The sequence below is a fragment of the Cuculus canorus genome, chromosome 7 (genome assembly GCF_017976375.1).
Source record: "Cuculus canorus isolate bCucCan1 chromosome 7, bCucCan1.pri, whole genome shotgun sequence".
Taxonomy (NCBI): Eukaryota; Metazoa; Chordata; class Aves; order Cuculiformes; family Cuculidae; genus Cuculus; species Cuculus canorus.
This window is the reverse complement of record NC_071407.1, coordinates 1773834-1788737: the sequence shown is the minus strand read 5'-3', so window position 1 is coordinate 1788737 and position 14904 is coordinate 1773834. Positions and strand designations below refer to the sequence as shown.

The window sequence follows — 14904 nt, the reverse complement described above, 5'->3', positions numbered from 1 at the left end:
ATTTATTGTGGCATATGCCCTGAATCATGGAACATATTTCACTGGTTTTGTTCTGTCCAGCTCTAATAACTGTGGTCTGCAGCTCACAGCCAGGACATCCCAGGCTGGGAGCTCTACCACCCTGTCTTCCTAACACTTTGTCTAGTTTGATAAGGAAGGGATGGCAGAGAACTCTTGGATTTGGAAGATCAGGCAGATACTATAAAGAGGTTGGCAGCTGGTGGACTTGCAGACACTGAAGAAGAGGTTGGCTACTCCTTTTCCAGCTGTAAGTTTGGAGGAGATTTGGGGAAATGGCCCTCGGTCCTTGTGGCTAAGGTTGCTTCTCTTCTTGGCTCTCAACTTCAGAATGAATCACAGAATGGTTTGGGCTGGAAGGGACCTTAAAGCCCATCCAGTCCCACCTTGTGCCATGGGCAGGGACACCTCCCACTGGCTCAGGGGCTCCAAGTCCCATCCAACCTGGCCTGGAACCCCTCCAGGGATGGGGCAGCCCCCACTGCTCTGGGCACCCTGGGCCAGGGCCTCCCCACCCTCACAGCAAAACATTTCTCCCTAAGATCTCATCTCAATCTCCCCTCTTTCAGCAAAAAAATACTTCCTCTCATCCCATCCCTGCACTCCCTGATCCAGAGCCCCTCCCCAGCTTTCCTGGAGCCCCTTTCAGCGCTGGAAGCTGCTCTAAGGTCTCTCAGAGCCTTCTCCTCTCCAGGCTGAACAGCCCCAATGAAACAGGAAAGACTTCAGCTGAGCGTCAGTGGGGCACACACAGGTTCTGGAAAGGCTGAGGGAAGCTAAGGGCTATGGTAGGGTGAATTTCTCATGTTTCTGGAGTGCACTAGGACTTCTCCATACCTACCCACGCTCCTGGGGTGCTGTAAAAGCTTTCTGGTGCGTTTCTTTAAACCCTGCAGAAACTGCTGACACCCAGCGACTCACAGGGTCCAGTTTGCCTGTAGCTTCTAAAGTCCACACGTAACTGGTGTGCGAAGGTCCCTGTAAGCCTCAAGTTCTTGAGAAATGGACGTGGTTTACCACCATAAATGTCATTGCAAGCAGCTATTCATCAAAGCACAGTGCACTGCACACTGCAAAGTCAACATGTCACGGTATTTGCTTTCCCTGGACATTCTGGGAGAAGAAAACAGCCCAGCAAAACTCAAAACAGGTTTAGAAATTATTTAAAGGAAATAAGGGTATATTTTGGATCACTTTGCTCTTCGGTTATTAAATTACAGTAAGAACATTAGTTCTGCACAGATCATTATTTTACCATTAGCTTAATGCCATCAGTTAATGAAGGCTTTCAAGGAACGCTCATGCAGCTATCAAAGATGGTTTGTTGGGTTACATCCACCTGTGGACGATGGACGCAATTAAAATGCTGCCAAAGTAATCATCTTTGAAGTAAAGCTTTCCCGGTCTGTCAGCAGTGGGTGCTTGTTTTAGTGGTAGGAAATAGCTTTAATGTTACCCATACAGATGTTGGTTTGCTAGTAAACTAATTTGCCTGTAAGATCAAGATAAGTCTTCGTGGTAAATTGATTTACTGTTCTTGCAATCCCACCGCCTCCTCCTTCCTCATCTCAGGAAGGTGTACGCTCAGCATATGTCACTGATATGGGCAAAAGGAAATGCTAAGAAAAGGAATAAGCGTCTAAATCATAGAATCATGGAATGGTTTGGGTTGGAAGGGACCTCAAAGCCCATCCAGTTCCACCCCCTGCCATGGGCAGGGACACCTCCCACTGGCTCAGGGGCTCCAAGCCCCATCCAACCTGGCCTGGAACCCCTCCAGGGATGGAGCAGCCACCACTGCTCTGGGCACCCTGGGCCAGGGCCTTAACCCCTCAGCACGAAGAATTTCTTCCTAATGTCTGATCTAAATCTCCTCTCTTCCAATTTAAAGCCACTCCCCTCATCCCATCACTCCAGGCCCTTGGAAAAAGCCCCTCTCCAGCGTTCCTGGAGCCCCTTTCAGCACTGGAAGCTGCTCTGAGGTCTCCCCGCAGCCTTCTCTTCTCCAGGCTGAACCCCCCCAGCTCTCTCAGCCCATCCTCACAGCAGAGGGGCCGCAGCCCTCTGAAGTAGGAGAGCATCATTTTACACTATTTAAGCATCAGTTCACCAAACTCCCACTGACTGAGGAGATTTATTACACATTATTATTCTAACAGTAATATAAATAAAGAAATTGCAGGGTAGTGTTACAGCGAGTTGCAAGTTTTTTCCTCTGCCTGATCATTTTAGGGGAAAGACGAGTCTTTTTTTCCTACAATTTCATTTCTTCCCCCTTTAGGCTCTGTAGAATTAAGGCATTTTCTTTTACTGGCAGTAAGAATAAGCATGTTCTCTATTTTTTTCCATAACAGTCCTATGATAAGTCATATGTTTTCCTCACTCTCCACAAAACGCAATGTGTTTTATTAGTGACAGAACGAAGCTAGCTGGAAAAACTCTGGAATTTGCCATACTATACCATAGATCTTCTCTATGACTTGAAAGATTGATCGCCCTTTGGTTGCTTAACCCTATCAATTACAGCTTTCTGTTGTTGTTCAGTTTAGATGCGTGTGCCATCCCCACGGTATCCTCCATGAATTCTGTCTCAGGAATTCATGAGCTGCTGGTGGGAATCCTACCCAGTCTATGAATGGGCCAAGAAATGAAGGCATGTTTGCTGCACTGTGGATCAGGACCCTAAGCTCCTCTGTCCCTGACATCCATACGGGTGCTTGAGATCCACCTTAGATCATTGATGATGTTCCATTAGAAATGAGGAAGTCACATTTTGGTTATTACTTTTCATGCAAACGGATACATGAATATATAATATTGATAATAAATATATAAATCATATAAAAATATATGATATATTTATATATCAGCCTGATCTAGCGGTAAGTGTCCCTGCCCATGGCGGGGGGGGTTGGAATTAGATGATCTTTAAGTTCCCTTCCAATTCAAATTATTCTATGATATATAAATATATTTGTATATAAATCATATGAAATCATGCTAAGGCAAAAGAACATAAAGTTATGCCTCATGTCAATTGCATCTTCAGCTTGACCTGAATTTTTTGTTGAACCTAGTGCTTTTGCACATATCTCAGCTAAAATATTAATTGTCAAACTTAGAATTTACTGGCATAACTTCTGATTTTTGCAAAACGTGGTAATGAGCTGTTAATTGAAAATTATGGTTTTTTTTCGGTGAGAATGAAATGGTGAAATTGGTTCAAATTAATCAAAGATGCACTTTAATCCAGAGGGGAGACTTTAGCTAGTGCTCTGGGTGACGGTAGGATGAGACTTTCTAAAACAGTTTGTACCCTGAAGGCTCTCCCGGCTGCTCTTCCATCAGTTTAAAGAAAGCTCTGCTGAGGTGCTGAGAAGAGAGATGTTTAGTCTGCATTCAAAGTCTGGAGCCTCCTCCAGTCTGACTTGTGATTACCCAGCCTTTAGCTTGAGGGCTAAGAAGTCCGGTGGCTTGAAAGTGGGACTAAGCGGATCCTCTTTCTCTCATGGACCTCAAACATTCACCAGGCAGAGGAGGAATTTGGAGATTCCGCCACTTGCCCTTTTAAAAAGCAACTATTTCAAAGACCAACAAAGTTACGTATGGAACACGGGACATGAAATAAAAATCATAAATATAAAATTAACATTTTGCAGCAGGTATTGCAAAATACATAGACAGAATATATATTTAAACTCAATAAAAAGAAAAGACTTCTAACTTAGAGTTAAAAAATTTTATATGCTATGATTTTATAGCAATCACTGCTGTTAAAAAATTTAACTCTAAGTTAGAAGTCTTTTCTTTTTATTGATTTTCTTTTAAATTTTTTAACTCTAAGGTACTTGGGAACCGTAACAGATGGCCAGTCCACAGCCCAGGACTTGGACCCAAATGATTTACGCTGATTACGCAGAAATATAGTCACCCATTTGCTGACTTTATGGGTAAAATACAGCAGGGGAAAACAACCAACATATTGGACTTTGCTTTATAGAAACCTTTGATTTATCACTCCTCGATGTGACTGAAATCTCATTCTCTAGTCCTTTCTCTATTCTTTTTCTTTCTGCTTTTACTTCTACTTTGCTTCAAATTTTCTGGTATTTCTTTGCCTTTTGGAAAAGCTCTTCTGTATAAAAACATGAGAGCGACAAAGCAGAACAAAACCCAAGCCAAGCTAATTTTGAAATCTGTTTTTTTCTCAGCCACGAACTTGTGGGGATACATTTTTAATATACTCCAAGCCATTTGTTAATTAGAAGTTGTCGTTGCCTTTGAGGACTCCAGGTGGTACAATCAAAATTCCAAAAGCCTTTGCACACAGCTTTGAAAACTTATCCCTACAGCGATGCAGTCAATCAAAATATGTACAAATGGAAAACCTACAAGGGGGTTCAATTGTTTAATCAAAGAGATGGGTAGGAATTGCAGATGTATGAGGAACTGCCTTTGGGAGAGGCTGCAGTAACTATGGCAGAGGAGACAAAATCAGCTCTCCTGTAGGCGAGTCGAAGACCCAGGTCATCTCACTGGTGTAATCCGTTATCTTTATAACAGCTGTACGTTGATTTTTTCCTTATATTGTTCTTTGCCAAAATTAAATCTACATTTTTAAGTTGTAATGCATGCCTTCCTAAATAATAAATTCCAGCATCAATCTCTGCCAGTCACCGCTGCCATAATTTTTGTTAATTTAAACCAGTCACAGCAAGGGAAAATTAAAAATGTAAATATCTTAAGTTTTATAGCAATCGCTGCTGTGGAAATTTGGAAGCTTTGAAAATGCAAGGTTTTTGACTGAAACAATAAATCTGCTGCAGTTGTACTCTTTCAGCAGAATACCATGGCTGAGGTTATTTAATATAATTATTAGCGTGGAGGCTGCATTTGGGTAAGCCATGAGCAAGTGAATCAAATGCTGTTTCCAAGCAGCATCCATTTTCCTAAGAGAGTGATTGGCCAAACGTGTGTGACAAGGGGGTCCACACCCCGCTCTGTGTGCAGCACCGCCGCCGCTTACATGGTCTGTGAGAAAAAACAAAGTCATAGAACCTTAGAATGGTTTGGGTTGGAAGGGACCTCAAAGCCGATGCGGTTCCAACCCCTGCCATGGGCAGGAACACCTCCCACTGGATCAGGGTGATCAAAGCCCCATCCAACCTCCAGGGATGGGGCAGCCACCACTTCTCTGGGCAACCTGGGCCAGGGCTTCCCCAGCCTCAGAGGAAAACATTTCTTCCTAAGATCTCATCTGAATCTCCCCTGAAAGCAGGTTGAAAGAGGTGGGTGTTGGTCTCTTCTCCCAAGTAGCAAGTGATAGGATGAGAAGAAATGGCCTCAAGTTGCACCAGGGGAGGTTTAGATTGGATATTAAGAAAAATTACTTCACTGACAGTGTGGTGAATCGCCAGCAGAGGCTGCCCAGGGCAGTGGTGGAGCCTCCATCCCTGGAGGGGTTCAAAAAGTGTGTGGATGTGGCACTTCAGGACATGGCTTAGTAGGGATTGTGTTGTTGGGCTAATGGTTGGCCTTGACAATCTTAGACGTCTTTTCCAATATCTTGATTCTATTTCCACTCTTGATTCTATTCTTATTTCAATTATAAGAAAATAACCCTTTTCTTTTTAAAGCAGATGCCCATTGTCAATCCCTTCCTAGGAATGCCTTTGCCAGACCGCTAACACCAATGGATAACAGCAAACACCTAACAGGGCTCATTGCCTCTGCAGTTACCGCTTCATATCACACGTGGAACCACAATTAACCAAAGGCAGACTTTTTGATGCCGAGGGTACTGCTGGGCTTTGACCAGTACAAACAAATCCATTGTGTTCCCACCACACGTTTGCTGGTATTTCGTGACCTGTCTGCAATCTGACAGTGTCGCCTATTACTAAACCTTGTAGTACGCTGAGGTGTCTCAGTGACTCACTCAACTGAACGGAACAGATATTGAAAAACTGCAAATCAGGTTGTTTTCAACCTAATCAGCGATGCAAGAACTCCTTTTGCCCAGGAGCCCTTCTGAGGACCGAGGAGATCTACATGAAAATTGGAAAATAAAAGGTTGCTGACTGCTAAGAAGAATGCAGGTGTTCTTTGCATTGAGTGTTGTAATGAAATGAGGAATGTGCTTAATTACACGGTCCCAATGGTAATATCTGAAATAATCAAGTTTCCATTTGGTTCCTTTATTATTCCTACCTGCTCTCATCCTTGTGCAATTTCTAATCTTGCCATAATAATTGTTAAATTATTGTCTGACATTTAATGCATAAATAAGGATATGACGAGGGTTAGAACAATGTAAATATTCACAGCACCAGCGTAATTAGTCTCGTCTGTTGCAAAAATACTTTATTGAATCACATAACAAATCCTTCCATGTTTTCAAACCTTGAAAATAAAACAAAAATTGAATAAATGTGGTATTGTTTAGAGGGGAAAAAATGTCTAAGGTGGCTTTGTGGTTTTTTTCCTCTGTAAACAAGCAATTATCCCTTAGCAAATTGTAGCACAATGGATTAGACATGCTTGACAATACCATGTAAAAATCAAGCCGTTGAGATGATTTGTGACTTTGAAATTGCTTTTCAAAGGACTACAACATACAAGGTTATGTTTCAAAGCTGGTTTTCTTCCTTAAAATTGTGCAAGAAATCATGACTGTTGGCCATGTGAATCACCTTCACCTATCTAGTTTGTTGATTTTCACATCCCAATTGGCATTTCTACACCCTGAAATTCAGAGGACTTAGAATCTGCAATTTAAGACTTCATACTTAAAACACTTTTGCCAGACACAAACCCTTAGGGATGTGTCTCTGCCTAAATTCTGTAGAACGGTTAAGTGCTCAACAATATTGCAGGTAGCGTGCATGGAAGGTCAAATAAGAGGAGGATTAATTTGTGGCTCTAAGACACTTTCTGGAAGGTTTCTCCTCCTTCCCTGGAGATGGAAGGCAACCTGCCTTGGCTGCCTTTCCTTTTGTGGAGAGAAAGCAACTCTTGCTTTCCTAAAGAGATGATGGACCAAATGATCTTTGCACCTGAGCTCTTTGAAGCAGAAACCTCAGCACCCACTGGTTGGTAAGTAATTCTTGGGAGGTTGGTTGCTGCGGACAGGAGGACTGCGGCAACCATGAGACTGGAAATGACTCTCTAAGGACTATCACTATTTGACACAATAAAACAGGTTTGTTATTAGAAAGTCTTAAAAAGTCAGAATACTCATATTTATGAAGAAAGATAAATGTAAATGTAAAATATGCTTTTAACCTGTCCAAATGTAAGTCAGAGGTTTTGAGCAGTACAAATTCAAAGTTCAGAGATGCATTCTATAAGAAGTCAGAAAGTGCGATATAGGAACTTGTGGTTTTACTTGAGAAATTATTTGGTAACACATTAGACATTTTTTGGTATCAAAATCAAGGATGCTTTGTAAATATTGCCAGTCTGACTTCAAATCTCCTTTGATTTCAATATTGTATAACCAGTGCTAAATATTTAAATTTCTTCTTACATTTTCTGCTCCAAAGCCTGCATGCCTGGGCTGTGATCCAGATTGATCGTTCTGTCTTCAAACCAGGGATATTTTATTTAAAATACTGCAGAGAATAGGGAGTGAGGGAACTTTTATCACAGAAAACTCAGTTATGCCGTATATGAATAATGTCTCTATTCCCCAGTATGTGCAAAATATAGCAAAGAAGAAGGAACATGAAAACAACAAGGATGAAGATGGAACAGAATTGATAAGCAGGGAAAAGGTTCTTTGGGTTCACAGTTTGAGATCTGTTGATCTTGAAAGTGAAAAGGTGGCTGTTTAATTTGTGTTAAAACTGAATATAAGACCTCATAGCAGAAATTCCAGAATTGCTGGAAGACACAGTTTGCAGAGGAATAGGAAATAAAATGAAGAAAGCTGCTCAAGACCAGCTTGGGACTTAGCCGGTGAGAATTGTGCTCACCACAGACTCTTGTTCTGCCTGTTTTTGTAGCAGCTGAAATCTTAGTCACGTTGCTTCATTGTCTCCTTGTAGCCCTTAATCTTTTGGATTTCCCTACTGTTGCTTGTCTGACACTTCAGTAACTTAAAACCCTAGAATGGTTTGGGTCAGAAAGGACCTTAAAGCCCATCCAGTCCCACCCCCTGCCATGGGCAGGGACACCTCCCACTGGATCAGGGATTCCAAGCCCCATCCAGCCTGGCCTGGAACCCCTCCAGGGATGGGGCAGCCACCACTGCTCTGGGCACCCTGGGCCAGGGAACCACCACCCTCACAGCAAAACACTTCTTCCTAAGATGTAATACAAATCTCCCCTCCCCATCTTAAAACCATTCCCCCCTCGTCGTATCCCTGCATTCCACTTCTTGGGAGCTCAGGTTTTGGAGCTTGGGTTGTTGAAATCCAAGTGCAAAGTTCTGACCACAGCCCATGACATCAGTCTGTTTTAGTAATGGAATGATGTTTGTAGGGAAATGTGAGGCCACGGGGAACTAGCTCTGTCCTGAAATGGGAACGGTAACTTCCTTGGCAGCGAGAGAGCATGAGCGTTTCTCCAGACTAGGGAATCATATCCTTATGTCGATACTGCAATAATCTGCTTTTTACTTTGCCAAAAAAGATCATACGACTATCTTTGCTTCAATCAGGGTTGATGCCATTTGTGCGGCTGAGAGTACATTCAGAGAGAGATGCAAGCTGCCGACTTTGAACAGCGAAGGCCCTCCGTGAATGCCAAACGACACCACCCGAGGACTGAAATGAACTACTCGTCTTCCCAAAGTATGTAGGAAGCACCAGCATTCTAATATGCCTGTCATTTATTTCAAAGTATCAAATATTGCTTAGGTCACTGATAAGAAAGAAGAGGCTGTGGGATAAAATATGAGCAGATCTTTTTTTATTTGAATGCTCTGCAGACTGATGCTTCTCAAATCCACTGAGCTTCCTTTCTGTCATGTTTTGCACACACTGTCAAAGGGAAGGGATTGATGTAGTCTCTGCTTCTTAAAAGGATGTGAGAAACGCTCCATGTGTTAAGCCTTGATTCCTGGGCAGTGTGCGGGATCATAACTCTCCATTGCTCCTACAACAAGACAGCAGTTCTTCACGTCTGAAAGTTCTGAAGATGGGAACTCCGGTGCCATCAGATACTGTGCTGTTAGCATAGATGTGTAAGCCTGGAAATTCACTGTTTGTTCCCCAAATGAGCTCAATAAGTACTCTTCCAACAACCATCAAGAGCACTAGCAGTCTTAGAAAAGTCATTTTACCTGTACCAAAACCCTCCAGTACCCTGATGACCTGTGGTGATCGATATGTATACTTACCAAACGATATCCATTTTAGCATAATGAGGCATAGAAACATTTTATCTAAACTTGCCAGATCTGGTAAAGTTTGCAGACAAATGAATCACAAAGTGAGATCATAGAATTATTAAGGCTGGAAAAGACCTCTAAGCTCATCCAGTCCAACCATCAGCACTGACAGTTTTGATGATGGAAAAGATTTGAAGATGAAAACTGAAATTAAGTGAACTTATTTGTTGAATTAGGAAAAATATCCCCTTACTCCATTGAGGAAGATAAATCATTTTGTTTTCTCTTCAGCTTAGAGTCAGCACTTTCATAATTTAGGAAAAGCAATTGGGAGGTGGATGAGCAGGCTCCAAGGAGGGACCTCCAGAGCGGGATGCTCCTTTGGGCCAGCCCAAGAGTGCAGCACAAAGAGGATGTGTATATATCTGTATATACACAGAGAAATCCTCTAGGATGTATATACAGAAATCACCAATACAGAAGCAAAACTTCAGCTTTAATTCTAAAGGGAAGAAGTAATTTCATTACGACTCAGGACTGTCAGAATCGAAGATTTGGCTTAGAGTGAAATTGGTTTTATTGTTTTGTATTTAAAGAAGAGAAATGGTTACACATAACAATATTTGGAAAGAAAGGTTTCTTACCCTCACAATTTATGTCCCATCAAGAATGACAGTCATCAAGTACTTTGTTATTAATACAGCCCGGAAGAACTGTCTTCAAACTGCATATTTTCCTTCCTGATTTTATGGGAGCTGTAATTTGGAGAGGAGAAAACAGAAAACTGAAATCCTCTCCAGTATTACAGTACAGGAACACAGTGACTCCTTTATGCTGGACTTTCCAGGTAACAACCTGAAAATGCTTTGCAAGAGAGAGATACAGGTACATTTTCACAACTAGCAAAATCCCCCTTAATGCCAGAGATTTTAAATTCCCCAGTCTGGAAAAATCTGACTTTTTAAATTACCTTCTGCAGTGCTGCTTTTGAAGGTTATTTCCATGTGAGTTTGTCTTGAAAAAGAAATTGTCAGATGCTTCCAAATATTACCGGTGTAAAAAAAAATATCACTGTACATTTGTGCATTCCTGTATAAATTGCTCTGTAAATTTAAATTCCCGCATCATTTCTTATAGCTCTGCTCCACGACCTACAATGAGGGATGTTAGAATATGTAAATTCTTAAGTAGTTTATCTTTTCTGAACTTTTTCCACACTGCTTGGGTCATTTCAGGCAAGCTTAATGAGGCGTGCAAGAACATCCTTCTAGAAGTCCAAGTTTTCAGAGGTCTCTTAGTCCTGCCTTCCATCATAATCCCTCTTGAACAGCGATCATGTTCTAAGGCATGAGATGTCCTTAACTGATAAAACTTCTAAAGAGATTTTCATGCCAGCCCTTGAAGGTCTGGAGGGTTTTTTGTTTGGATTTTGTGTGTGTGAGTGTGTGGGTTTGTTGTTGGGTTTTTTTTAAATCTACCTTTGTTTTCCTTCTGTGCTGAGGAGACAAAAGTCATAAAGGGAAAGGTGACTAAAATCAATGATGGGAATATTGCCACAGTGTGGAGGGCTTTAAAATCACTTATTACATGGCCGAAGGGTATCAGATTGCATCTTGCATAGATGAGAATGAACTAAACCAACAACTATTAGCATTTCTCTGACAACCACTGCATGTTGAAAGAACAATTCTCCATTTTAAAGAATCTTCTGTAAAGTAAAGGATGTGAACAGTTTTGAAAATCACCAATAAAGACAACTTTCTCTGCTGCTTTCAATGAAAAACAGATGAACACTGATGCCACAGAATATAAACCAACATTTGCAGCTCAAATGGGACTATGAGAGATACATTTTATTCCCGGCTGGTGAAGCGGGGCTCTGATCTCAGTATTTTTTTTTAAGTGGACTCTTCAGAGGATGATTTTCATCTACATGGATACACGGCATTTCTGTTAATAGAGACGATATTTCAGCCAAGTAATTTCCTACCCTGCAGACATTTATAAGAACAGGACACTTTATATGTTAAATGTGATGGGTCTTGTGAGGATTTTTACCTCTACATTCCCTTTATCAGTGATCATAAAACTTGCTTCTTCAGCACTATTTCAAAGGCAGATCAAATAATGACTGTACTTATGGGAAACATTTACATAAGCTCTTTAAAACCTGAAACCTGCAGTAACACATCACTACAGAATAAGTACTAAGAATTACTTGATTTTGTTCAGTAACTTAATGCCACGTGAAAAAAAAGCAGTGAAACCCAGTGTGAAACGCAGCCTTGGTAGGAGTCAGCCTTAGTGAAGAAAAAGCCCTCGTGAGCTGCCTTCACTCCACTGACCGCATGGTTCTCACTTTTCCTTGTAGTTCTGCGACTCCAATCTAAACTAATCACCACTGACTTCTACTTTATTCCAGTTTTCACACGTGTGATGGTTCTGCCGTGCTGCCTGCTGTGTCCAGTCTGTCTCACAGACATACACCTTCCCTTCTGAGGAATCTCACAGAGTCATGGAATGTCCGGAGTTGGAAGGACCTACAAGGATCAAGTCCAGCTCCTGTCCCCGCACAGGACAACCCCAACATTCACACCATGGGGATGAGGGCATTGGCCACACGCTGCGTGGCTTGATGCTGGAATTGCTTCCCTGGGGAGTTGCTCCAGCACTCCACCACTCTCTGGGTGAAGAACGTTTTCGTAATGTCCAACCTAATTCTTCCCTGGGACATCTTCCTGCCATTCTGGGCCCCTCACCACAAGAAGGATGTTGAGGCTCTGGAGTGTGTCCAGAGAAGAGCAACAAAGCTGGTGAGGGGCTGGAGAACAAGGGTTACGAGGAGCGGCTGAGAGAGCTGGGGGTGTTTAGCCTGGAGAAGAGGAGGCTGAGGGGAGACCTTATTGCTCTCTACAACTACCTGAAAGGAGGTTGTGGAGAGGAGGGAGCTGGGCTCTTCTCCCAAGGGACAGGGGACAGGACAAGAGGGAATGGCCTCAAGCTCCGCCAGGGGACAGTCAGGCTGGACATCAGAAATATATTTTTGACAGGAAGGGTCATTGGGCCCTGGCAGAGGCTGCCCAGGGAGGGGGGAGTCACCATCCCTGGAGGTATTTAAAAGATGGGTAGATGAGGTGCTCAGGGACGTGGTGTAGTGGTTGATAGGAATGGTTGGACTTGATGATCCTGGTAGTCTTTTCCAACCTGGTGATTCTATGATTCTATGATTCCCTCCGGTGCTGTCACTGGTCACCAGAGAGAAAAGCTCAGTGCCTGCTCCTCCTCCTCCCCCTGTGAGGAAGCTCTAGGCTGAGGTGGAGGCCATCCAAACTGCACAGCTTCCCCTAGCCAGTGACCTGTGGCGTTGTCCACCACGCTGGTTTGCTGTCAGAGCCTTTGCCAGAGTCATCTTTAAGCAAACCTCAAAGGCCGTTTGCTGTTCCTTCCTCCAGGACGCTCCGGTCTCCTTCCCCTGCACACCAACCTGAGACGGAGCCTGCAAAGCACCATCAGTGAACTCACTTCAGAAGCTGATTTTTAAAGGTTTTATATAGTATTTAAATTCCAGCAGCTGTGTAGAATTACTGTCTCTGTCACAAAGCCGGATATTTTGTTCTGCTGCCAATATTTAGATTGCATAGTTTCTAATTCTGTTCTGCTGAGCTGCTGCAAGAGTTTCTGATTCTTACCAACTGCTTCCTAGGTGATTATCTTTCGCTTGATTTAAACTGGAAAGGAGACAAATCCCAAATCTAGTTGATGGGGAACATGGGTGCACTTACACCTTGTGTTCCAAAACTCATCTTTTCTTCCTGCCTGTGATCAATTTATAATTACTCCAGAGGAAAAACCAATCATGGCACAGCTAGAGAGACGTTACAGGTCCTCACTGCTGAGAAACAAGGAAAGCAAGTTTGCTTATTTTTCCCCATATTTCCAGATTTTTCCCAGAACTTCTTATTTTTGCTTCCGTTTACCTGCAAGGCTTTGGTCCTCCACCTACAGCTATCAACATATCAAAGACATCAGAGCATTTTCCAGCACACTTTTAAAAACAGAGCAGTGAGGTTCACCAAAGAGCCCTGATCCAAAGCAAAGCACTGTGTTACACCCCTAAACGTGATTTTTGTTTCTGAAAAATGAGCAATTACAAAGCTGCAACTGAGATGGGTCGTGGATGCTGCTGCTCTCAGCAATCGCGTGTGCTCCCGCACAACTATCAGCAGTGTCTGAGTCCTACAGGGGTATACTTATGTTTTCTCATTCCCCTTAACAAACCCTGTGTCCAGTTCTGGAATGCCCAACATACCGCCTCAGAGCAGCTTCCAGCACCGAAAGGGGCTCCAGGAAAGCTGGGGAGGGGCTCTGGATCAGGGAGTGCAGGGATGGGACGAGGGGAAATGGTTTTCAGCTGAAAGAGGGGAGATTGAGATGAGATCTCAGGAAGAAATGTTTTGCTGTGAGGGTGGTGGTTCCCTGACCCAGGTTGCCCAGAGCAGTGGTGGCTGCCCCATCCCTGGAGGGGTTCCAGGCCAGGTTGGATGGGACTTGGAGCCCCTGAGCCAGTGGGAGGTGTCCCTGCCCAGGGCAGGGGCGGGGCTTTAAGGTCCCTCCCCCGTGCGGGGCCCGCGCAGACCCGGAACCGCGGAGCGCGGCCGCGGGGGGATCCGGTCGGAGGCAGCGGGGGGACGCGGTCGGTGCTTCCGGCGCTGTGGTGGGTCCCGGCCGGTCCGGGCCATGCAGCGCTTCACGGTGAACATCAAGCTGCCGGCGCGCACCCTGAGCGGCGCCCTGAGCGCGGCCAACCGCGGCGCGGCCGAGTGGTGAGAAGGGACGGGGGGGGGGACAGCGGGGTCACCTGGCGCCACCGACCCCAGACCGTCCGGGTCACTGGATCACAGCGCGGGCTGGACTGCCAGGGATCCTACAGCCCATCCAGCCCCACCCGCTGCCACGGGCAGGGACACCTCCCGCTGGATCAGGGGCTCCAAGCTCCATCCAACCTGGCCTGGAACCCCTCCAGGGATGGGGCAGCCACCACTGCTCTGGGCAACCTGGGTCAGGGCCTCCCCACCCTCACAGCAAAACATTTCTTCCCAAGATCTCATCTCAGTCTCCCCTCCTTTAGCTGAAAACCATTCCCTTTGTCCTATCCCTGCAATCCTTGATAAGGAGCCCCTCCTCAGCTTTCCTGCAGCCCCTTTCAATAGAATCACCAGGTTGGAATAGACCTCTGAGATCATTGAGTCCAACCATACCTGTCTGCTACTAAACCATATCCTTAAGTTCCTCATCTACCCATCTTTTAAATACCTGTAGGATCTGTGACTCAACCACCTCCCTGGGCCTGTGGTTGATGACCTCCTTCCAGTGGTTGATGACCCTTTTGGTGAAAAATTATTTCCTAGTGTCCAGTTTGAACCTCCCCTGGTGCAGCTTGTGGCTGGAAGGCAGCTTTTGATGTATTGTTGCATTATAGTTTGGAATGGATTTTATTCCTTGTTGGTTCTACACACAGTTCTTTCCAAAGTGTGACTAAAATGGCTATGTAC

The 14904-nt window shown here is 44.0% G+C and overlaps 1 protein-coding gene across 1 annotated transcript in view; it reads left to right on the top strand.

Annotated features, from left to right (window-relative positions):
* Positions 1-13983: 13983 nt before the first annotated feature.
* Positions 13984-14904, top strand: part of WDR11 (WD repeat domain 11) — a 41364-nt gene continuing 40443 nt past the window's right edge. The window contains exon 1 of the mRNA XM_054071106.1: positions 13984-14175. Coding sequence (XP_053927081.1) covers positions 14090-14175 — 86 coding nt within the window. The 5' untranslated portion in view covers positions 13984-14089. The remainder of the gene's footprint in view (positions 14176-14904) is intronic.